The 24,819-nt window shown below is 44.1% G+C and overlaps 1 protein-coding gene across 1 annotated transcript; it reads left to right on the top strand.

Moving 5' to 3' along the window:
• Window positions 1-12: 12 nt before the first annotated feature.
• Window positions 13-23,146, top strand: mamdc4 (MAM domain containing 4). The gene is given in 31 exon segments (XM_056433155.1): window positions 13-37; window positions 343-439; window positions 441-502; window positions 1,181-1,273; window positions 1,401-1,568; window positions 2,588-2,716; window positions 3,887-4,120; window positions 4,220-4,345; window positions 5,026-5,181; window positions 5,583-5,686; window positions 5,795-5,950; window positions 6,398-6,488; window positions 6,575-6,688; window positions 7,721-7,813; window positions 7,901-8,038; window positions 8,130-8,272; window positions 9,451-9,559; window positions 10,000-10,104; window positions 10,529-10,663; window positions 11,575-11,702; window positions 12,032-12,248; window positions 12,845-12,982; window positions 13,532-13,659; window positions 14,721-14,811; window positions 14,907-15,056; window positions 16,444-16,569; window positions 17,164-17,285; window positions 18,641-18,746; window positions 19,585-19,787; window positions 20,634-20,699; window positions 21,826-23,146. Coding segments are annotated over 31 exon segments (3,789 nt in total). The 3' UTR covers window positions 21,862-23,146.
• Window positions 23,147-24,819: the final 1,673 nt, after the last annotated feature.

Below are 24,819 nucleotides of genomic sequence, written 5' to 3'. Positions count from 1 at the left end.
ATTGACACTAATATGGTCTTTGCTCATAAAAGGGTTGGTACCAGTTATAACAAGGCACCGATGTCGTTGCATAACTTCCATTTATCTCGTGTGAAGATGTGTGTACTTGGTTTTAAAGGTGACTTACGTTCCCTTAAGAACTAAGTGCCCTTAAGAAAGACCCTTTACTTTAAGTGCCTTTCCAAAACATAGTCAGTCAACTCTATTTGGGGGAATTTGGAAAATAAAGATGACATAGAAAGATAATATAGTTTGGAGTGCTGGTTTATTGATGTACACGTGTATGGAAATCATTCTGGGGGGGGGGGGGGGAGTAATTGTTTTATGAGGGTTCGTTTGCAGTGGCATGCTGGGAGAATTTAAAGTCCGGGCGTTATCTCCAAGGAAAGGAGACAAGGTCACAGTCGGCCAATAAAGCCTCTCCAGTCTGTCGCCGGGTAGGAGAGGAAGATGTGGCCCCGGAGGATCTCGGCCCTCGCTCTACTGCTGACTCTGCATCTCGGTAAGACTCCGTTCTCAGAAGAGACTCTTTAGAAGCGGCTGGGATCAACTTACCGGCTGTTTGTGGAGCTAACGACTCTGAACACGCCGCTTCCCCACGCCAATAATCAACCCTGCAGCCACCGGAGGGTTCATGAGAAGTGTCGTTTTATCTGTTCACTTTCACCCGATGCCTTTCGCGTCCTTTGAGAACTCTGAGGTCGTGACCTCTGGCGGTTACACATCGATACTTTAGTGATACAAGTGAATAAAGGGTTCATGCCGATGGAGACGTTTGTGTTTATACATCTCCTGGAATCATAACTGGACGCTTTATTGTTCGTTGTGTTGCCTTTGATTAATTTTGGTGTCTTTTGTTGTTATGAAAAAAAAGAAAACCATGTAAAAAAAATAAAAAAAGTCACGTAATGGCGGCCTGACACCAGCTGTGAGCCGTGGGACCTTTGGGAATCGGCTGTGCCGTAAATGTGAGAAATGAGTCCTGATAACAGCGTTTAGGGGCGGAGTCACCGGGAGGTTTGATACAGTACCAAAGTACAATTACTTGTTCTGTCCACTCAAGGGCCCACTTACTGGCTGGTTCTGGAGCTTTCTACCATACTCCTCGGTCTTCATCAGCAGACGGTTGTTTGACATGTGTTTATTTGTCATTCGGAGCTTTCTGATGTTTTGTTCTCAGCCGCTGGCTCCTGGGCCCCAAAGTGCGAGGCCCCCGACGGGAAATGCGACTTTGTGTGCGACTGCGCCGACTGCAGCGACGAGACGGACTGTGGTGAGTCTAGACATGTCTGCAGAAATAAGATTTAAAGTAAAACTCATGTTCTTGCATCATGGTGCTCGTAGAACGCCAGCAGAACCTTCCCAGAACTTCACCACCATTTCTTTTCCCGCCTCCCAAGGCTACAGCGGCAGAGGGTTCGCGTGTGACTTTGAGGCCGCGGGGATGTGCGGCTGGACCGACCAGTCCCTGAACGCACCGCTGTACGGCTGGCAGAGACGTCAGGGGGGAGGGGCCACGCTGCCCCGCAGCGGGCCGTCCTCTGACTTCTCCACCGGGACGGCTACAGGTGTGGATCCATCCTCCTCCCTTATTTAAACTACACGATCCATGAGTAGGCCTACTGTGGTTCTCAACCGTTATTCAGCTGAGTACCACCTGACCGGTGCAAAGCATTCTGGGTTGAAAAAAATATGTAAAACGCAGCGTTTTGCATATAATATAAAATAAATACAATTCAGTTTTTAAACTTATACGTCTATTTCATTGAATATTTGTGAAATAACTATTTTCAAAGGCTTTTTTGTGGATGCTCATTTTAAATATATCTCATGTACCCCCTAGAGCTCCTTCACGTACCCCTAGAGGGCCTTCACATACCCCCTAGAGCTCCTTCGTGCACCCCTAGAGGTCCTTCACGTACCCCCTAGAGGGCCTTCATGCACCCCTATAGAGGTCCTTCACGTACCCCCTTGTGGACCTTCACGTACCCCCTAGAGCTCCTTCACGTACCCCCTAGAGGGCCTTCATGTACCCCGAGAGGTCCTTCACGTACCCCCTAGAGGACCTTCACGTACCCCCTAGAGGTCCTTCACATACCCCCTAGAGGGCCTTCATGTACCCCGAGAGGTCCTTCACGTACCCCCTAGAGGACCTTCACGTACCCCCTAGAGGGCCTTCATGTACCCCGAGAGGTCCTTCACGTACCCCCTTGTGGACCTTCACGTACCCCCTAGAGGGCCTTCATGCACCCCCTAGAGGGCCTTCATGCACCCCGAGAGCTCCTTCACGTACCCCCTAGAGCTCCTTCACGTACCCCCTAGAGGGCCTTCATGCACCCCGAGAGGTCCTTCACGTACCCCCTAGAGGACCTTCACGTACCCCCTAGAGAGCCTTCACGTACCCCCTAGAGGGCCTTCAGTACCCCCTAGAGGGCCTTCACGTACCCCCTAGAGGGCTTCTGAACACTGAACACACCCTGGAGCTCTGACTCATGTTGATGTCATCCTTTTAACAGTCATTGACTCAAATATTTCATTTGTATTGTACTGTGAATCTCACTGTCTCCTGCATGTCCCCACACCACAGGCTGGTTCATGGGAGTCAGTGCCGTGGCGGCGGGGGGGCCGCCCAGCACCGCGGTGCTCGTGTCCCCAGAGATGAAACAGTCCTCGCCGACCTGCCGCCTCCGGATCAGATACTTCCTGTGGGACTCAGGTAACAACTCTCCCACACGTGGGGGTCATGACCTCAGACACCAGCTCAGAGACCGGATTTCATTTTATTTAGTACTTCTCTTTTCTCTTTTTTAACAAGTTGTATGTATTTATTGTACTTTTGTTTTTATGTTTTCCTTTTTAAAATCAGAATAATGTATTGATACTTGGGGGGATTAGTACATTATAAACATTTTTTTTTAAAGGATTATGTAAAATATACATACAACTAGAATGGGCACTCGGTAGAGCGCATACCTTCGCATATCACAAGATTGGGCATTGAATTATGAACATTTTGGCATTAGTTGCATGCCAATTGGACAAAAGTGTATCGTGCTATGGTAAAAAAAGAGTTTGATCTTTCCATGACCTTGACCTTGACCTTTGACCCAATTGATCCCAAAATCTAATCAAATGGTCCCCGGATAATAACCAATCATCCCACCAAATTTCAGGCGATTCAAGAACATTTTGACCTGTTCATGACCTTTGACCTTGACCTTTGACCCGATCGATCCCAAAATCTAGTCAACTGGTCCCCGGATAATAAACAATCATCCCACCAAATTTCATGCGATTCGGTTCAATACTTTGAGTTCTGCGAAAGATTTTGACCTGTTCATGACCTTTGACCTTTGACCCGATCGATCCCAAAATCTAATCAACTGGTCCCCGGATAATAAACAATGATCCCACCAAATTTCATGCGATTCGGTTCAATACTTTTTGAGTTCTGCGAAAGATTTTGACCTGTTCATGACCTTTGACCTTTGACCTTTGACCCGATCGATCCCAAAATCTAATCAACTGGTCCCCGGATAATAAACAATCATCCCACCAAATTTCATGCGATTCGGTTCAATACTTTTTGAGATTTGCGAATAACACGCATACAAATAAATAAATAAATAAATAAATAAATAAATACACGGCGATCAAAACATAACCTTCCGGCATTTTCAATGCGAAGGTAAAGATGCAAATTCTGTACATAATGCTTCAACGCAGACATAAAAAAAGTAGAAATGCTGTATCAATGGAAGTTTTGCACACTTGAATTATTGCACATTTGGAACATGACAAGACAATTGTCTCACATAATGTAATAATACTTATACTAATAATGTATAAGTCTGCCCCCCCCCCCCCCCCCCTTGTCTGCGTATAGGTCACACGGGTCTGGGCTCCGCGCCCCTGTGGGCGTCCGTCCTTCGCGGGGGTTCTCGGGAGGCCGTCGTGTGGCGCCCCGAGGCCACCGGGGTCCGCGGCTGGAGGGAGGCCACCGTCTTTCTGGGCCGCATCCCCGCGGGCTTCCGCATCCATCTGCGCTCGCGGCGCTCCGAGGGCCGGATGGGAGACGTGGCGCTGGACCAGCTGGAGTTCCTGGACTGCGCTCTGCCTGGTGAGGCATCCCCCTCAGCAGCAGCAGCAGGCCATGACTTTGAAAATTAATTTGCAAACTCATCAATATGATTGTTGTTGTTCTCTTATGCGGCTTCAGTGACTCTCCCCCCGGTGGAGTGTCACTCGGGGATGACGGCGTGCGCGCGCGGCGGCTGCGTGGAGCCGCGACAGCTCTGCGACGGCAGCGACGACTGCGGGGACGGGACGGATGAGCAGAACTGTGGTATATAGATACATATATAATATATGTATATATTACAGCAGCAATAGTACTTATGTTTGGAATTTGTCCCCAGAGGGATGACTGTACGGACAAAGTGCAACACATAAAATAAGTCTGTGATAACAGAGATTAGAGGGCAGTTCAACCAACTCACCGGACTACTTTCTAGTGAAACTCCCAATGAAAACTGTTTACTGGGATATTCAATATAATTTGTTTAATTGTATACAGCCCAATAACACAAATTACTCATTTTCCTCAGTGGGCTTTACAACCTGTACACACACACACACACACACACACCCACACATGCACACACACACACACACACACACACACACACACACACACACACACACACACACACACACAACCCTGACCTTTGACCCCACATCGGATCAGGATATCGTTTATGTATTTACATATTTACACATTGCTGTTTCCAATGTCATTTAGCACCACACAATAGAACATCCCTTTGCCTCCATTGTATTTGGTTGGAGGAAGAAGTTTGCAAACTCTATGTCCTCATTAAAAAATCTGGGACATTAAACTATAACTAAAACTATAACTAAAATGAGCATCATCTGAAAATCTTCACGAGTAATGTCAATTGTCTTAAAGACATCTGTAAATGTCTCATTGATGGCTACTTTCAATGTGTGTTTATCCGTCTCCAGACGGGTATCGGGTCTGTGACTTCGAGACGGACCTTTGCGATTGGGACACGAGGACACTGTCCAACCTGATATGGGTCAGGACCAATCAGGAGAACATCTCCACTTCGGACCCTTTGAAGGGACCGGGCAGGGATCACTCCAACAACAGTGCAACAGGTAATCCCAACAGGGTCCCTTTAAAGACACAGCATTAGTTTTTAAGTATTCTAACTCACTTCGTTTTTAAACAGAATCAACTAGAACGGGCAATTATGAACATGTTGGCATTAGTTGCATGCCAATTGGATAAAAATTGACCGTGCTATGGTAAAAAGAAGAGTTTGACCTTTTCATGACCTTGACCTTTGACCCGATCAATCCCAAAATCTAATCAAATGGTCCCCGGATAATAACCAATCATCCCACCACATTGTATGCGATTTGGTTTAATACTTTTTTAGTTATGCGAATAACACGCATACAAACAAATAAATAAATAAATACACGGCGATCAAAACATAACCTTCCGCATTTTCAATGCGAAGGTAATAATAAGTATCTGGATATTGTCATTGCAGGTCACTTCCTGTATGTCACTGTCCCTGATGGGGGTCTCACCAATGACTGGGCCTCGTTCCAGAGTGCCAGACTCGAGCCCACCAACATTACACACCCTTGCAAGGTGAGTCACGCTCATTTCCTCACAGTTTTGACTTTTTTCTTTTTCATGAATGACCTGAATTTTGAAAAAAAGCAAGAAATTACATATTTCCCAACCGGTTTCCTGTAGATGGTGATGTACACTCACCAGTTTGGGCCGAGGTCCGGCGGGCTCACGGTGCTGGTGGCAGACACTGAGATCTACCCGGTGTGGCAGAGGGGCGGAGCTCTGGGCGACGTCTGGGTGAAGGCCGAGGCGGAGATTGTCGCCCACACCGATTTCCAAGTGAGCGCTTCACCCTGCAGCCTTTATGTTGATGAGCTGGGATGAAGATGCGCTAACACACTTTATTCACACTTTTATTTTATCACAAATATAAATGTCATATTTTGCATATCCATTCCATTCAATTCAATTCAGTATATTTTATGTAGTCCAATATAAAAAATTACGAATTTCCCTTTAGTGGGCTTTATAATCTGTACACAGACGACATCCCTGACCTTTGACCTCACATCGGATCAGGAAAAACTCCCCCAAAAAATTGAATAAACCCTTTCACGGGGAAAAAAGGGAAGAAACCTTGGACAGAAGATTAGATGTCATGTGACCAGAAGGAAGCATTACAGAGTTAAATAAACACATTCAATGCATATGACAGAAATTATGAATAACTCGTAGTCACATTAGCATATATTAATATTTATCCACCCAATTTACCTGTCATTGCAGATCGTGATCATGGCGGCCATCAGAGACTTCGCGTATGGAGGCATCGCCGTCGACAGCATCGTGTTGTCTCCGGATTGCCGCTTGTCATCTGGTAATCCTTTTTTTTTTTTTTAAGATTGCACATCTGCAAAAGAATGATGTGATGAATCTGCCATCTGACGTTCTCTTGTGGAACAGCCAATCACAGCTGGGCCACGGCACCCAAACCTCCCAAGAACCCGTGTGCTGCCCCGGCCCAGCTGTGTGACTTCCATGGAGACTGTGAGGGAGCGGAGGACGAGCGCAGATGTGGTGAGTCGCTTCTTTCTCTTCACTCTGCTTCACTTTCATCGAATAGGACGACAGAGGTTTATGCAGAATTCTACAAGTCATCTTTATTCATAGAAACAGGGTTTGTACAGTCATGGAAAACCTGGAAAAGTCATGGAATTTAAAAATAGTTATTTCCAGGCCTGCAAAAAGTGTAAAAAAAGATTTAATCCCAAATGTTTTGGAAAATTCATAGAAATTTGTTGTATTCATATGTTTATTTACACAGTTTGATTAAAAGAATAAACATTTACATAAATATGTATTCTTTTAATTCTTTTAATTAGCATCCGGAAAGATAATAAGATAAGAGAATCCTTTATTAGTTCCCAGGCGAAAGAAATATAGACTTTAATGTTTATTTAAAATATACTTATGTCAATAGTACATTTCAAATATACTATGAAAGAAATGTTTTACGCAAATACATAAAAAGTATACTCGAGTCACGCTTTCACCTATTAAAAAAATTCTACTTTTAATACACTTTTTGTACTGTAGTATATACTTTCAAGAAATATATTATAAGAAAAATATACTTAGAGTATAAGTTCTGTGCAGGATCCTGAATATAATATAATAATATGGACACAAAATCAATATGTTTATTCTCAAAACCCATATACACGACATCGGTATCAAGCACAACGACTTGAACTGAAGCTATAGTCCCTCCATTGTACTGTCAACAAAATACACATTAATGCACATCATTACTATGACAGTCTCCATTGGAAAAAACATTTTTATTTAAGGATTTTTTTCAGTTTCACTGAAGAAAAAAACCCTGCGACAAAACATCGTAAATGACAAAAATATAAGAAAAACTGAGAATCCTTTTACCCTTTCAAAATAAAAGTCTGATTCATAGATGAGAGAGGAAGTGGATTAAAACCTCTATAACTTCAAAAGGCATCAAAACGAACAAGGCAAAGACAAAACAATAAACCTTCCGTGGGGTTCAACAGACAGTCTCCATTTTGAGTGACAGGTCTCCTCAAATCCTTTCCTCAGGGGACTTCTCGTACCCCGAGGGCAGCTCCGGGTGGACCGACGCCAGCATCGGGGGTCAAGGTTGGGTGCTCCACCGAAATGTCACATCTGAAGGTACGGCCCACCACGACTCAACTCTTCACTCATCTGTCGTGGGAAATCTCCAAATCATAGAACGTGTGTTTCCTCCTCATCCCTCAGAGGAGTACCTGTACGTATCCGAGGCCCCCGGCCAGCAGCTGACCGAGGCCCAGACACGGACCCCCCTCCTGGGCCCCTCGGGCCCCGCCTGCACCCTGAGCTTTGATTTTGCTCTCACCGGGAACGTGGCTCACATCGGTAGCTTAACTCAAACGTATAGTGTCCCCTCAGGTGTTCTTCTCACTCCTTTCCCCTCTGACCTGGTGACCTTGTGACCTCTCTGTCTCAGGGGAGCTGTCCGTCAGGATGGTTGACAGCCTGCTGGGCATGCGGCCCACACTGTGGGAATTCAGCGGGAAGACCGCACCGGGAGGGGAGGGGGCGTGGCAACACGTCGACCTGCCTATCGGATTCAGACAACATCGCTTCCAGGTCAGCTTTACGTCCTCGGGGGGCTGATGTCATTTCAACCAGGAGAGACGGGTATTCAGAGTTTAACAATCATTTATTTATAATGGCATATTTAAATAGTGTAATGTATTTTTGGCCATTAGACTCCATCCTGAATTAGGATAAGCCAGGGGTAGAGACGCTGATATCCCCCCCCCCCCCCATGGAGTCCAGACACTGGTGGTGGGGTAGAAGAGTTGCTGTAACCTGATTGGAGGAGCCTGGTGGGGGAGGAGCCTGAAGGGGAGGAGCTTAGGGTGGAGGAGGGTCGCATGGATTTGAGCTGAAACGACAACTGACACCAGCGAGAGAGGAGAACATATTTCAAAGTTTGCCAACGACGCTGTGATTGGCTTACAGAACTGCGCTGCCTCTGATTGGTTCATTCATCGTGGCCCCGCCCCCAATCAGCTGATGGAGTAATCGCTGCACGACTAAGAGACTTATGAATGAACCAGAGTGTAAAGAGTGTCTTCCATCACTGAACTTTTGCTCGAGCTACATTCTCGTTGACGATGCATTTTTACGAGTAGGTATGAATCTGAAATCAATGAGGGGGGTTAGGGGGGGGGGGGGGCTTTAAGCTTTAAGGGAAATAAAAAACAGTTAGAGACGATGTAGACATTGAATAAATGTCCCCATAGCCTTGACCGTCTATCTACACACTACCGGTCAAAAGTCTTAGAACACCTCAATTTCTCCACACAGCATACAACAAATAAACAATTGCAGTTAAAAAATAAATCATGGAATCATTAACACATCATAACAAAATGTAATCTACGTTTTTTGTCACACTTGTAAAGCATTGGAAACCAAATATTGTTCAGAAAGTTCTTCCAGCCGTTAACCCTTAACGACTCGTCCCCTTAGAAAGCTCTTTTTGTAGAACTCTAAAATGTACATTATTTTTCAGTTCAGCTAACCTAAACTATTTTGTTTAACCTCTTGCTGTGTGTCGCTGATGTTCATCCCTTCAGGTTCTTCACTGGATTTGAACTGCTTACATTTTACAATCTGTACACATACGACATCCCTGACCTTTGACCTCACATCGGATCAGGAAAAAACTCCCAAAAAATAGAAAAAAATCCTTTCACGGGGGGAAAAAAGGAAGAGTAGAGAGCTGTGACTCATCCTCCGCTCTCCTGTTTTCCCAGCTGGCCTTCGAGGCTCACGCTGAGGAGCTTCCTCCCGGCGCCGCCATCCGGGTGAAGGACGTTCGCTTCCTCGGCTGCCACGCTCATTATTTCCCGTCCTCTCCAACAGGTAACGCACAACGCACAGCCATCGCTTCCGCTGCAAAATCCTACATTATTATTATTTTCTTCTTCTGAAAAGTGATAGTATCCTATCGATTTGAACCGAAACAAAGCTAATTTTTTTTTGGCTCAAATTCTGCATACATAATGTATAATAAAAACGCAATATGCATCATACTTAGTGTAAATTATGCTTATTCCAGTTCTATTGATGACACATTTTGTAATAATTCTAAAAATCGTCGTAATAATTACAATAATTAAGTCCTTTTTTCTCTCCTCCAAATCTCCACTCTCAATGGAACCAAAACGTCCTCACACACCGTCCATACTTCAACTTTTGCGAATTTTTTCTTCTTCTTAGTCTTAAATTGAAAATCAGAGCAGTTGTGACATAATTCACACACACACACGATGTTGCGTAATGTCTCGATGCTCTGTCCTCAGGGCTGTCCTGTAACTTTGAGCATGGGCTGTGTGGCTGGTACCAGGACCACAGTGACAACTTCGACTGGGCGCTGCTGGAGGGGATGGACCACACCATCGGCGTCGGTGAGCTCCATTCAAATCCAAAATATACACATGAAAAGTTATGGGTTTTTTGTCAATCAGACACACACACACACACACACACACACCTTGCCTCCATCTTTCTTCGGCCCTGCGGCAAGAAAAAGCGTCACATTTTAAATGTGTCATAAATACGAAGTTCATTGGAGGATGTTGCGTAATCATGTTTTGGAGCAGTGATAATACCAATTTAAGTCTTTAGAAAAAGTTCCCCCATCTTTCTCTTTTTTTTTTACGTGCAATCTAAATGAATAATATACTGTGCCGGATCTTTTAGTCTATTTATGACAAATGTGTTGAACTCAGTATATATCTCATTCATAATCACTATAAGTATGACTGCAGTGTATAAAGTACCACTGCTGTAATGTGTACCCCTCCCCCCGCTCTCTTTTTATCCGTGCAGGCCGGAGCCTGGCGGTGGACATGTGGAGTCCCTCTCTGCGCGGGGCGTTCGGGCGCCTGCTGTCATTCCCACAGTCGCCCGGTCGTTCAGACCAATGCCTGTTCTTCTTCTACAAACTCTACGGGCCCAACACAGGTGAGGGGCTGGAGAGCAGACTGAAGGAATGTTAAAGAAGCACCTGGTTCTCTCAGCTTGGGGGGGGGGGGATACCTGAAGTTTAAAGGGAACAACCCCACCCCTTGGGATGTCCAATCAGAGTCGAGTTAAATGTAGTCGAGTGAAGGATTCCCGAGCGTCAGAAGCCCACGTGCAGTGCATTCTGGGACACGTGTGTGTGTGTATGTACACTTCAGGCACGTGCCTGCGAGTGGGAGAACTGAGCTTTCAGCAGCGAGGACACACGGTCGCTTCCATCCACCACATTCACCATCAAGTTGATTGCGCAACTGCGAAAAAAAAAAAGGCGGTGACGCTTTTTTCCCTTTTGAAAAATCAAATACAAGAAGAAACAGGAAGTTCTTTTAATGATTTAATGATTTCCTTTCTTTTTTTTTACTCGCTTTTTTATTATTATTTTGTTTTCAACAACATAACAATGTGTATTTTGCTATACAGTCACTTTCTTTGTGAACTTTTCCAGTTATATGTCTTGGTGCACGTGATATTCAGGTACACAGTGTACAACACACAAAGAACAACAAGCATCAAATGGTGCTCACTCCAAGAAAGAAAAAAAGAAGAGGGGAAAAAAGGATAATAATGAATAGATTGCATGAATAAAAAATTATGAAATACAAATATTACAAATAAAATAAATAATAAAAATAATAATTGTCCACTCCTGAGTGTAGTATCGTATTGCAACACACAGTAATAACAACCATTGAATTAATAATGCTGCGACAGGCTCCTGGAGACTTTTGAATATGTGATTCGCTCCATTTGATAGATGTTTGTTTTCAAGTGAAATATGACCCACTTGCCTGATAGAAGCTGGAAATAATGAACAACCTCAGACATACACTGCCCCGTCCTCCCCCGCCCAGGTGCTCTGAATGTGAAGCTGCTGGATAACCACGGTTACGAGGTCGTCCTCTGGAGCCGCAGCGGCGCTCACGGCAACGTGTGGCACGAGGCGCAATGCCCGGTTCCACACCAGCTCACGAAGTTCCGGGTATGTCGCGACTCTGTAACGACAATGTAGCGACTATGTAGCGACAATGTAGCGACTATGTAATGGCAATGTACCGACAATGTAGTAAAATGTAGCGAAAATTTAGCGGCAATGTAACGACAATGTGGCGACTATCTGGCGATATTGTAGCGACTATGTAGCGAAAATGTAACGACAATGTAGCGACAACGTAACGATAATGTAGCGACAACGTAACGACAATATAGCGACAATGTCACAGAGCAATGTCGTGCTTCTGTCATAAAAGGTGTGCCACAAGTCCTATTTGTTGTCTCATCTTCCTCTCTGACCTTTCGCCCTCCCGCCAGCTGATGTTCGAAGCGGTCCGCTCTGGTTTCGACGGCCGCGTTGCCATTGACGACGTGGCGTTCGTGGACGGCCCGTGCACCGTGCCGAGGACGTGTTCCTTTGAAGAACAGCGGTGCGGATACAGCAGCTCGGGCGGAGTTCGCTGGCTCCACCGCAGCGGACACACCGCCACGCTGACGGGACCCAAGACCGACCACACTCTGGAGACCGAACTGGGTGAGAGGGGAGCCCCATTGGATGGGAGTCATATTTTGAATGTACGGCGCAGAAGGACTTGAGGGACAGTTTGTTGTGAGCACCCTCCAAACAACTTTCAGCTTAGACCGCATAGGTTATCAATTGAAGACACCAGAGATATGACAATTATCCATGAGATGCTCAGTTACAATGTAGCTTCTCACCTCTTGGTGGCAGTAATGCGTCAGTTGTTTTCCAAGCTCCAATAGGCTACTAGCCTGTAGCGAAAGTTACGGAGAAGTATTTAAAACAAAAAAATTAAGAAAAAAATTAAGACATAGCAGATTATAAGGCTATATTTTCATTTGCGCATTATAACATTTTATTTACCGGGTTATTTCTTTTTAAATGTATTATTTTGAATGTCTCAATTTCATATTTATTTTATTTATTTTATTTATTTTATTTATTTTATTTATTTTATTTATTTTATTTATTTTATTTAATTTATTTATTATATTTATTTTATTTATTTTATTTTATTTATTTTATTTATTTTATTTATTTTATTTATTTTATTTATTTTATTTATTTATTTCAATTTCAATTTTCTTTTCTTCTCTTTGGTGACTCAGGTTTCTACATGATGGTGAACACCGGGGCCGACATCCTTCCGTCGGGCGGCAGGTCGGTCCTCGCCTCCCCCGTCCAACAAGGAACCGCCAAGACGGAGTGCGTTAATTTCTGGTACCACATGGGCGGAGTGAATCCTGGTGAGACACACGATGAAACACACAAACGTGACAACAAACAACAACAAAAAACACGACATACACTACCGGTCAAAAGTTTGGGGTCACTTAGAAATTACCTTATTTTTCAAAGCACAGTTTTTTTCAATGAAGATAATATTAAATGAATCATAAATACTCTCTCTACATAGTTAATGTCATAAATTATGAAGTCTCTACAGAGGTGTGTAGAGGCCCATCTCCAGTGTTCTAGTGGTACATTGTGTTATCGCCTTAGAAGACTAACGGGGGGGTAGAAAACCCTTGAAAACCCTTTTTATGTGAGCGCAGCTGAAAACAGTTATGCTGGTGACAGAAGCTATACAACTGGCCTTCCTTTGAGCCACAAGTTTAAAGAACAACCTTAAATATTTCAAATAAAAATCTTTATTTCTAACGTTGTTAATGTCTTGACTATATTTTATATTAATTTTTGCAATAAATAAAATGGTGAGTTTTCATGGAAAACACCAAATTGTCTTGGTGACCCCAAACTCTTGAACGGTGGTGTAACTCTGTGTACTCTCGCAGGTTCTCTGACGGTGTATATGGCGCCGGTGAAGGGAGAGAGGGTGAAGGTCTTCTCCCAGAGTCCGAACCACGGAGACGTCTGGCGCCATGGCAACGGCAACATCTCCAGTGCCCTTGTGGACTGGCAGGTACAGAGTGGAGCCTGTAGCGGCTAATAAGTCCAACAAGTCGAAAACAACCAAAAATCACATTGCCACTGACGCTCCGTGGAGTTTGTGTTTCACAAGAGAAAGTATTGTCCATTCAGGATTCTGTTATTCTGATCATTTATGTAACTCAACAAAACAAGCAAACAGAAGAATAAAGAAACGCTAACGCTAACGCCACATCTCCCGCGCTGGTAAAAAAATAATAGGCCTACCCAGGTGCATGCTGGTCCTGTACCTGCCTACTCCTACATATAACCACAGGTGCCCATCGTATTACGCAATTAGTGAACAAATTTAAAAGACTAAATATATCTAAACAACAACAACAACAACAATGAATTAAACTAAACTAAAAACTATAATAAGAAAAAGCTATTCTAATATATCAAAAATATCTAACCTAAATAAGCAAACAACCTGAATGATTAAACAAGACTATTTATCAATAAAATATCTAAATACCAACATCATATAGCTCTAACAGAGCCTTTTTAACCCTCCTGTTACCTTCACATTTACTAACATATTTTACCCCTGGGGTCAATTTGATCCCAGCAATTAAAACCTAGAGAAAATTATTAGAATTAATATTGTTTCCCAAGTTTAGGTGTGAGGTATGTTTGTTTGTTGACTACCTAAATAGCCCTTTAAATAAATAAAAAAGTTGATATTTCTTATATGTTTTACACAGTGAAAAACAGCCTGGGGTCAAATTGTACAGGACATTGAAAACATATCATCATGTGAATTTTATGTTTACCCAGTTGTCCCCAATAAATTAGGAAAAGTCATGAAATATGAATTTTAAAAAATTATGTCAATCATTTTTTTAGAGACGTTAAACATTGAAAGGGGTCAAATTGACCCCAAAGGTAATAGGAGGGTTAAATACTCAAAGTATCGCGTACACACTATTGAAACTGTCTTACAACCGGGACGCATTACTTTGCGTTCCTTACACTTTATGTTTAATCTTTAAGCAAAAATCTCTCCTTTCCCTCCGTTGAAACACAAGAGGATGCTTTGCTTCTGCTCTGCAGCTGGAGTTTGAGGCGGTCGGCGCCGGAGGCAAAAACACTCACATCGCAGTCGATGACGTCGTCTTTTCAGCTCACGCGTGTGAGGACCGAGGTGTGTGTGTGGCCGCGTCAGACGCATTAAAATAATTCTGGAGCCACAAAATGATCCTTTTCATGACTGACACCCGGCTCCCTGCTTCATCTCAGGCTCTCGGTGCAGCCTGGAGAGAGGGATGTGCAGCTGGAGCAACACACAGAACTCAAACGTGGACCGGCTGGACTGGGAGCTGACGAGCCGGGAGGCGGAGAGCCACTACGTCACCCCGCCGGAGGACCACAGCCTGGGCACAGAGAGAGGTGGGAGAGAGAGAGAGAGAGAGAGGACAACATCTAAGCAGGAGAGAGAGAGAGGACACAATCTCTGCAGGAGAGAGAGAGGACAAGATCTCTGAAGGAGAGAGAGAGAGAGAGAGAGGACAACATCTTCACAGGTGAGAGAGAGAGGACAGAATCTTTGCTGGAGAGAGGGAGAGAGATAGAGAGAGGACAATATCTTTGCAGGAGAGAGAGAGAGTGATAGAGAGAGGACAAGATCTTTGCAGGAGAGAGTGATAGAGAGCGGACAATATCTTTGCAGGAGAGAGAGAGAGAGAGAGAGAGGACAATATCCTTGCAGGAGAGAGAGAGAGAGGGTGATAGAGAGAGGACAAGATCTTTGCAGGAGAGAGAGACAGAGAGGACAATATCTTTGCAGGAGAGAGGGAGAGAGAGAGGTAGAGAGAGGACAATATCTTTGCAGGAGAGAGAGGACACGATCTTTGCAGGAGGGAGAGAGAGAGAGAGAGAGGACAATATCTTTGCAGGAGAGAGTGAGAGAGAGTGATAGAGAGAGGACAAGATCTTTGCAGGAGAGAGGGAGAGAGATAGAGAGAGGACAATATCTTTGCAGGAGAGAGGGAGAGAGAGAGGTAGAGAGAGGACAATATCTTTGCAGGAGAGAGAGGACACGATCTTTGCAGGAGGGAGAGAGAGAGAGAGAGAGGACAATATCTTTGCAGGAGAGAGTGATAGAGAGCGGACAAGATCTTTGCAGGAGAGAGAGAGAGGACAATATCTTTGCAGGAGAGAGAGTGATAGAGAGAGGACAAGATCTTTGCAGGAGAGAGAGAGAGTGATAGAGAGAGGACAAGATCTTTGCAGGAGAGAGAGAGGACAATATATTTGCAGGAGAGAGAGAGAGAGGTCAATATATTTGCAGGAGAGAGAGAGAGAGAGAGAGAGGACAATATCTTTGCAGGAGAGAGTGATAGAGAGCGGACAAGATCTTTGCAGGAGAGAGAGCGAGAGAGAGGACAATATCTTTGCAGGAGAGAGAGAGAGTGATAGAGAGAGGACAAGATCTTTGCAGGAGAGAGAGAGGACAATATATTTGCAGGAGAGAGAGAGAGAGGATGATATATTTGCAGGAGAGAGAGAGAGAGTGAGAGAGAGAGGACAAGATCTTCGCAGGAGAGCGAGAGAGGACACAATATTTGCAGGAGAGAGAGAAAGAGAGGACAAGATCGCTGCAGGAGAGAGAGAGAGTGAGAGAGAGAGAGGACAATATCTTTGCAGGAGAGAGAGAGAGAAAGAGAGAGAGAGAGGACAGGATCTCTGCAGGAGTCAGGAAGCAGGGAGAACAACCTTATGATCATTTATTTTGACCATGTCCATTTTTACTTCCTCCCCTTTCCCTTCCCGCCAGGTCACTTCCTGTTCCTTCCGAGCAGCAACCGGACGGCGGCCCAGGGGAACGCCCAGTTGCTGAGCCCCCACCTGCCCCCCACCAAGGGCACCTGTCTGAGATTCTGGGCCTACAAGCCGCACTCGTGTAAGGACCCGTGTTTTTGTGAAATTAAATCCAGTTTAATTCATACAGCCCAATATCACAAATTACCAATTTGCCTCAGAGGGCTTTACAATATGCACACATATGACATCCCTGACCTTTGACCTCACATCGGATCAGGAAAAACTTCCTAGAAATATAGAACAAATCCTTTATGGGGAAAATAAGTGAAGAACCCTTCAGGAGAGCAACAGAGGGTCCCTCTCCAGGACGGACAGGAGAATAGACGTCATGTGACCAGAGTTACATCAACACATTCAACGAATATTTTTGGAACAGCCTTTTTTGTTCTTCATATTTTTAAAGTTGTGTTTCAGTGAAGTATATTAAGTATATTTCTTCGTGCTCAATTGGAACAATTTAAAGTACACTTTGTACAATTTAAGTACATTACTGTGTATGTGCTAATATGCACGCCGATAGTTCACTTAAAATATATTTTATTGTATTATTAATATATTTATATTGTGCTAAAAGTAGACCAAAAGTATACTTTAGGTATACTAATAATACATTAGAAATATAATAATAATGTGCTTTTGCCTTTTCACATTTGTTGTCACTCTTGCACTCCAGCGGACAGCGAGCTGAGGGTGTGGAGGTCGTCTGAAGGTCGCCTCCATCAGCTGCTGCTGGGTGAACTGGGAGGGCCGTGGAGACGCTTCGACATCGACATCACGTCCGCTGAGGAATACCAGGTCGGAAAACTTAAAAATATATCAGGCTCGAAATCTATGCAGCAGGGATTCTCAACCAAGGGGCTTCTGATTGGGCCGCGAGCGCCACCTAGCGGGCCGCAAGCAACTTTCAGTTGTGCACCCGCATAGGTTATCAATTAAAGAAACCAGAGATAGCAGCGTTATCCATGAGACGCTCAGTTACAATATAGCTTCTCGCCACTAGGTGGCGGTAATGCGTCAGTCAGTCGCTTCACAAGCTCCAATAGGCAGAAGAAGACGCTCGGCCGGCCGCGAGCCGGGAGAGAAACGGCGTTTCTCAATCAGCGTACTTGTGCGTACTTTCCTCTACTTGTGTCCTCGTGACTCGTGTCTCGTCATCAGTCTCAGCCCGAGTACATGTTCACATTCAAAGTCCGCTTCTCGCAAAGCACGGTCAAAATGCCCGGATGTGACTTGATCCTCCCACTTTCCGGAGGATGCATCAGAAGAGACTTGTGCGTAATCTGGCCATCAGATATCCCAGAATGCATTTCACCAGCAACCGGATACATTAGCGGAGGAGAAAATAAACTACTGACAGTTGACTTTTTATTAATACTACTGTTATTGAGTCACGGAATGTCATTTTAGGATGTTTTGTTTATTTGACTGTAAAAAATAATTTACAGTGAATAATTAGAGTAAACCTAGGAGCAAGAACAGCTGATGTGGTGACGTCATCAAGTCAGCTGCTGTTCCAATCGCAGAAAGACCGTCGTCCCGTCCTCCGGAGTCTGGACTCCCAAGACCAGACTCCAAAAGAACACAAGTCTGTACTCGTGAACTTTGAATTGAGAAACGCCGAAAGTTATGGAGAAGTATTTAAAACCCCAAATGGTCGAAATGTTTACACAACAAGTTTAAGACTTCACTAAGTCTGGATTTAACAACAGAGGAGGCAGAGCCCAGTGTGTGGAGTGTATGTGTGTGTGTGGAGTGTGTGGAGTGTGTGGGTAATTTGTGTGGTGTGTGTGAAGTATGTATGAAGTGTGTGTGTGGAATGTGTGTGTGTGTGTGGAATATGGAGTGTGTGTGGAATGAGTGTGTGCGTGTAGTGTGTGTGTGTGTGCACTTTACTGAATGTCAAGGACTGATGCACCTCTTTTTTTCTCTCTCTTTTTGTCCCTCTCTTTCTCTCTTTCTGTCTCTCCCTCTCTGTCTCTCTCTCTCTTGTATCTCTCTCTCTCTGCTGTCATTCTGTTCTCGTTGTCTCTCTCTTGTTCTCTTTCTTTGTCTCTCTCTCTCTTTCTGTCTCTCTCTCTCTTGTATCTCTCTCTCTCTCTTGTATATCTCTCTCTCTCTCTCTGCTGTCGTTCTGTTCTCGTCCCCCACAGATTGTTCTGGAAGGCATCAAAGGCTCGTCGGGCGTCGTGGCTCTGGATGACCTCGAGTACAGCGTCGGAGTCGACTGCGCTAACAAAGTCACGGATCCGCTCACGAGTAAGAAAGACGAGCCGCGGTCTGGAATGTTTGTTTTAAGTAATAGTCGGGGACATTTCGGGGACTTCAGCCGAGCAGCTCGTTGGACGGGAAAGCAGCCGAACTGGCTCTGTGCAAAAATAGAAATAGCGGCTCCTCTCCCGCTCTCTAACATACACCCTACATCTAATACAACTTCACACATTAAAAGTGGATCACGTTGTTGTTTGGAGATTGACTTGTAAAAATCTTCAGCACTAAATTAATTTGTTTAATTACCAGCCGTTCATCAACTGACTTAACACTAGTTTTTAACCGCCGCCCTTTAGTTTAGTTTAGTTTAGTATATTTCGATCAGCAAAATATACAAAAATCAAAATTCAACAAAAGAAGAAAGTGGCTGACCGAAAGGGTCGAGGCTGAAGCTACCAAGCTGAGAAGTGCCCTAACCTATGATTTCATGAAAAAACGTATTTCAGAGAACCATATACATATACCTATATATATATACATATATACATGTACATACACATACATACATATTCACACACACATATATACATATACACACACACATACATAAATATACACACACACATAAATACACACACATACATATTTACATAAAACAATAAACAAAACAAAAAGAAACGAGTCCCCATTAACCGTTACTTATGATGCTTCATCAATGCTGTTACGTCTGTACTTTTCCAGAGTCATGTCTTTACATTTTTTCTTGAATATCACCAGATTTTTACTTCGACAGTAACCGCCGCCCTTTAACTGACTTCCTGTTGTTCTTGGCACGATCCTCTCGTGTTGCTGGGAAATAAACGTCCTCCGCCTTTCCCCGCCGTAGGCTCATCGAAGCGCGACAACGCCGGAGGGATCGCGGCGTCCGTGGTCGTGGTCCTGCTGCTGATCGGCACGCTGATCGCTCTGCTGGTCTACTACCTGCGGACCAAAGAGGCGATCCGGACCGGCCCTTCCTCAGCGCAGTCATCGTCGTCTTCTTCAGCCGTTGCCGGCTTCAGCAATGACGTGTACGGACCCGACCTCTCGGTGAGTTTGTCTGACGCCCGAAACCTTCGACACACACACACACACACACACATCCAGTTGAATTGGTTTCAGGAGCATCAGCAGGAGCCATGGAGGCAGGATGACTCAGCCCTATAAGCAGAGTTTATAATGTGTGATGGAGAGATGTGAAACTATCCATAAGTACAGAGAGAAGAGGAGAGAGGTTCTCAGTGTATCCTAGAGGAGAGAGGTGCTCAGTGTATGCTAAAACGTCCCTATGACCCTATGAGACGTGAAGTCACAAAGACTCGGAAGGAAGTAGAGTCAGTAATGTGTGATGGAGAGATGAAAATTCATCCATAAGGAGAGAGAGAAGAGGAGAGAGGTGCTCAGTGTATCCTAAGCTCTCCCCCAGCAGCCTATCAGCCTATAGCAGCATCTCTAGGGGCGGGACCAGGTGTACATGATGCAGCCCTCACTATAAGCAGAGTTAATAATGTGTGATGGAGAGATGTGAATTCATCCATAAGGAGAGAGAGAAGAGGAGAGAGGTGCTCAGTGTATCCTAAATGTCCCCAGCAGCCTATCAGCCTATAGCAGCATCTCTAGGGGCGGGACCAGGTGAACCTGGTTCAGCCCTATAACTATAAGACTAAAACAATAAGAGGAAAGCACTTAAAGTCTGTTTGCTAAAGGACACAATTACAGTAAAATAACCAGCCAATCACAGCTCATCTACCGGCCGCATGTCGACCCACAATGCTCCGGACAAAACAAACAAAACAAAACAAAAAATCATATATATTTTTAAACAAGAATGCTGAGCTCAGCTAACGAGCAGCAGCAGCTTCTCGCCCCGCTTAACGATGGATGATGTCATTGCAGCCGGATCACGTGATTATTCCACCGGTGCAGAACCACCCGATGGCGGCTGGATTCAATAATGTCACTGTGAGTGTAGAGCGCTGTGAACTCTTTATGACTTCATGTTTTATTGCATCTGTTGGGCCGTGGGTCGTATACAGTGTCTCTCTCTGTGTTCACGCAGCCTGAATATGGAGAACGGAGGTTTTATAGCAACATTATGAGGCGGATGAGGATTCAAATTTAAACTCCCAGCCGTCGGCCCGAAACAGTCTACATTAACTTGTGTTCGGTTAAAACTGTGATTTCTCTTTTTTATTAATGTTTAGGATCAGGGGCGTCTTCACGCCTATTTTAAGGGGGCTTCACCCCCCCCCCCCCTCTTTTTCAGCCCCTCAAATTTGTTTTGCATTATAGGCTTTGAAAGTTGTTGTTTTTGTGATGTCATTAAATTAAACTATTGTTTCTTACATAGACACGTTATTTATAACTCTAACACGCTACGTGTGTGCGTGCGTTCTCGTTCACATTCTCGGTCAATTTTGTGTCTTCCATGAAAAATCACACTTTTATTTATCAAATGAATATAAAATATAGTCAAGACATTGACAAGGTTAGAAATAATGATTAATATTTGAAGTATTAATTTTGTTCTTCAAACTTCAAGCTCAAAGGAAGGCCAGTTGTATAGATTATATCACCAGCATAACTGTTTTCAGCTGTGCTAACATAATTGCACAAGGGTTTTCTAATCATCCATTAGTCTTCTAAGGCGATTAGCAAACACAATGTACCATTAGAACACTGGAGTGATAGTTGATGGAAATGGGCCTCTATACACCTATGGAGATATTTCATTAGAAACCAGATGTTTCCACCTAGAATAGTCATTTACCACATTAACAATGTAGAGAGTGTATTTCTGATTGATTTAATGTTATCATTATTGAAAAAACAGTGCTTTTCTTTGAAAAATAAAGTCATTTCTAAGTGATCCCAAACTTTTGAACGGTAGTGTACGCAAACATACAATGTAGTAAACACTCCCTATGGGGCGTAGGCCCCCCTTTCTTTTGAGTCCTACGCCCCCGTTAGTTAACTCCAATACTCTGAGGCCATCTTTTATTTTATCCATGTGCCGCAGTGCAGCGTGACACAGGAACACGACCGGTTTTAAAGCCCCCCCCCCCCCCCCCCTCTTGTGCTCCTGCAGGTCTCTGCAGGTGTGAGACAGACGGCGGAGGTGTGATGCAGGTGCAGCGCTGATCCTGCCACCTCAAGGTGGCTTCGTGAAAATGAGGCGATGTCACAGCAGGAGAACTGCTTGTGTCGCCCTTACATGACACACACACACACACACACACACACATACACTCTCGCGCACACACTGAAACACTGAAGAAGGCCTAATCGATGGAGCTGCCTCAGATGCGATGGAGCCATCGGGGGGTCACAGCCCTCTGCCTGCGGACGGACTGATGGACGTCCGATGGAGAGCGCCCGCGGCGTCCTGGACCGATGTTAGTTCACTTGCCTTTTGATTGGAGACCGGGCGCGACCCACCAACGGATGGATTCAGGATCCATTTTGGAAATGTATAAACCGGGAGCGTGGAGCTGATAGAAAGACGCGTGGTTACCAGGCAATGGAGGGTCTCGTGAAAGACACCATGGTGCATTGTGGGAGACGAGCTTGACTGGCATTAACCTGCTAAAGGTCTAACAAATCTATGCTTTTAATTATTTGTCTCTCGCGAGACTCGCAATGTTCTAGAAAGAGAGAGAAGAGAAAGAAAAGAATGATGTTAAACCTTTTTTTCAAGTATATTTTGAAACAAGCTTATAGGGAGAGTTGACATGTACCGCTGTGGTTTGGGAGATGTTGGTACGACGGATGTATTCCAACTTTAATCCGCTTTAAAACGATAACTTAATGACCTGTGATGATGAATTGATTCATGTTGAGCATTTACACATTGTCGGGATGCCTTTTGAGAGTAACTTGGACTCTGTGATAATTTAAAGGATTGTATCATGAATCTTATCAGTATTTCTTAATGGGTTCTAGTGGGAAGTATAACATCTGGATGTAGTTCGTATACTAATATGTTTTGATGTCGAGGCACTGGTGTTGTAATAAGCTGAACAATTAATATTGATGAATAATACATTCAGTTATCTTGAAGGTGTCACCAGGTACAACGATTAAAACATATTTACATAATAAATAAATACAAATTAACTCATGTAACAAACTAAATTCCTCAAATGCATCAGTGTAAACATTGCATTCCTGTTTGCCGCGCCATAACTTTTTTTAAAGTAATAATTGTTGTCTGCTTACAATTAGGATCCATGTATATCAACAACCCAGAATTGCGATGACCTTTAACTGACGCTTTATTATGTCCCCTCAAATAAATAAATAAACAGTTGCTTTTCTTTTTCATCTCTGCAGTTAAAGAGTCTATTTTATCTCTTGTATTCATCATCGTTAACCATGAATGTGAAACAATTAAAGAGCAAAGCATCAGAGGCTGAGTGGGTCTCCTTTATGGCACGTGCTCTCTCGCGCGGCAGCTCCGCTATGGGGCCAAATGCCTCGTTTTTTTCTGTATAGGAAGTGGGGATGACGACATCCTGTCCTTAGCAACGGTCGCGTCTCTACGGCAACATCCTCCGGGGTCCCCATAGCGGCTGTTGTCACCGTGACTCCGGTCTAGAAACCAGCGGTTTTGACGTTATTGCGTAATGGAGCGCGCGCGCCCACCGCAGCAGCAGCAGCAGGAACCGGCTTGAGTGACTAAAGTTACACCGTTTTGGTTGTTTTTTTTGCAACCGACCGGGTATCTCATCTGAATGGACCCCGCGGTGCTCATCTTCCTGCTGTACGGGATGATCGCGCATGAGCTGGTGTGCGGCTGGATGCAGTACCGGAGACAGAGCGCCGCGCCCCCGCGACGAGCAGCTGGACCTCTGCTGCGCTCAAGGTGAGGTGCGCGTGCGCGAACGCATGAGCGCGCACTGTAGGTTTAGCATGGATTTAGAATAGGTTCTAATGGGAAGTATAACATCTGGATGTAGTTTCACTGGTTTGTATACCAATATGTTTGATAGGTGTAGAGGCACTGGTGTTGTAATTAGCTGACAAATTAATATTGATTAATAAAACATTCAGTTATCTTGAAGGTGTCACTGCAGGTACAACGATAAAAACATATTTCCAAAATAAATAAATGAAAATTAACTCATGTATCAGATGTATTCCTCAAATGCATCAGTGTAAACATTGTGTTACTGTTTGCCGTGCCATAACTTTGTTTAAATAGGATAACCGTTTGAGCTTTGAGGTTCATACTTGATCTGAACACAAATCTGTGATTAAAAAGTTAAATATACAGTAATATAGTAAGACTTTACTGGCTTTTCTTCCAGTGTTTTCAGTTGGACTTGCTCAGGTGTGGTTGTATACAGTTTATTTGACTATCGTGTGATATGAGTCACATGAGGATAACACCTGAGCAAGTTCTACTTGTTCTGGAAGCCAGGAAGTGGGAGTTGAGTTGGGAATATTTCATCCGAGAATTGAAATACTCAATGAGCAAAAGTAGTATTTAAATTAGGCAGCGTCTGTTCGAAATGAAAGATAATGTGATCTGACTAAGCATTGGGCAATTACATTTAAATTCAAGTTTAGAGCCCAATATCACAAATTACGAATGTGCCTCAGAGGGCTGTTATCAGAACATTTTTCTAACTCTTCAAAAAAAATTCTGTTGTAGGAATTTTCTAGGTGCATTCCTATGATGCATGTAAATATTTCGATGTCGGTATGTTTTGGCAAAGTGACGAGCAGACAGACGTCGTGCGGGAAGTGTTTGAATGAGCACGAGCCGACATTCAACAAGTTGAACAAATCCATCTTTCGAGAAGATTTAGCATATATTTATAGTATAAATTCATCCCTCTCATCAGATCTTTCACCAATCGAATCAGTTGTTGGAGTCAGTAACCATGAGCCCTTCCTTCTTCCCATAGATGTTATGTTCTTTTTGGGGTGACCCTCGTGGTGTCCCCCCGAACTTAACGAAAGAACCTGGCACACGATGATGACCTTTTAAAAATAAAACCTAGTCTTTTGTGGGAAGTTTATGACGCAATTATCCTTCTATTGTTGGCCAAGTCCCCATTTCTAGCAAACATCTCTT

This window comes from Pseudoliparis swirei, chromosome 15, assembly GCF_029220125.1.
Source record: "Pseudoliparis swirei isolate HS2019 ecotype Mariana Trench chromosome 15, NWPU_hadal_v1, whole genome shotgun sequence".
In the NCBI taxonomy this organism is placed as follows: Eukaryota; Metazoa; Chordata; class Actinopteri; order Perciformes; family Liparidae; genus Pseudoliparis; species Pseudoliparis swirei.
This window is presented reverse-complemented; position numbering and strand designations above follow the sequence as displayed.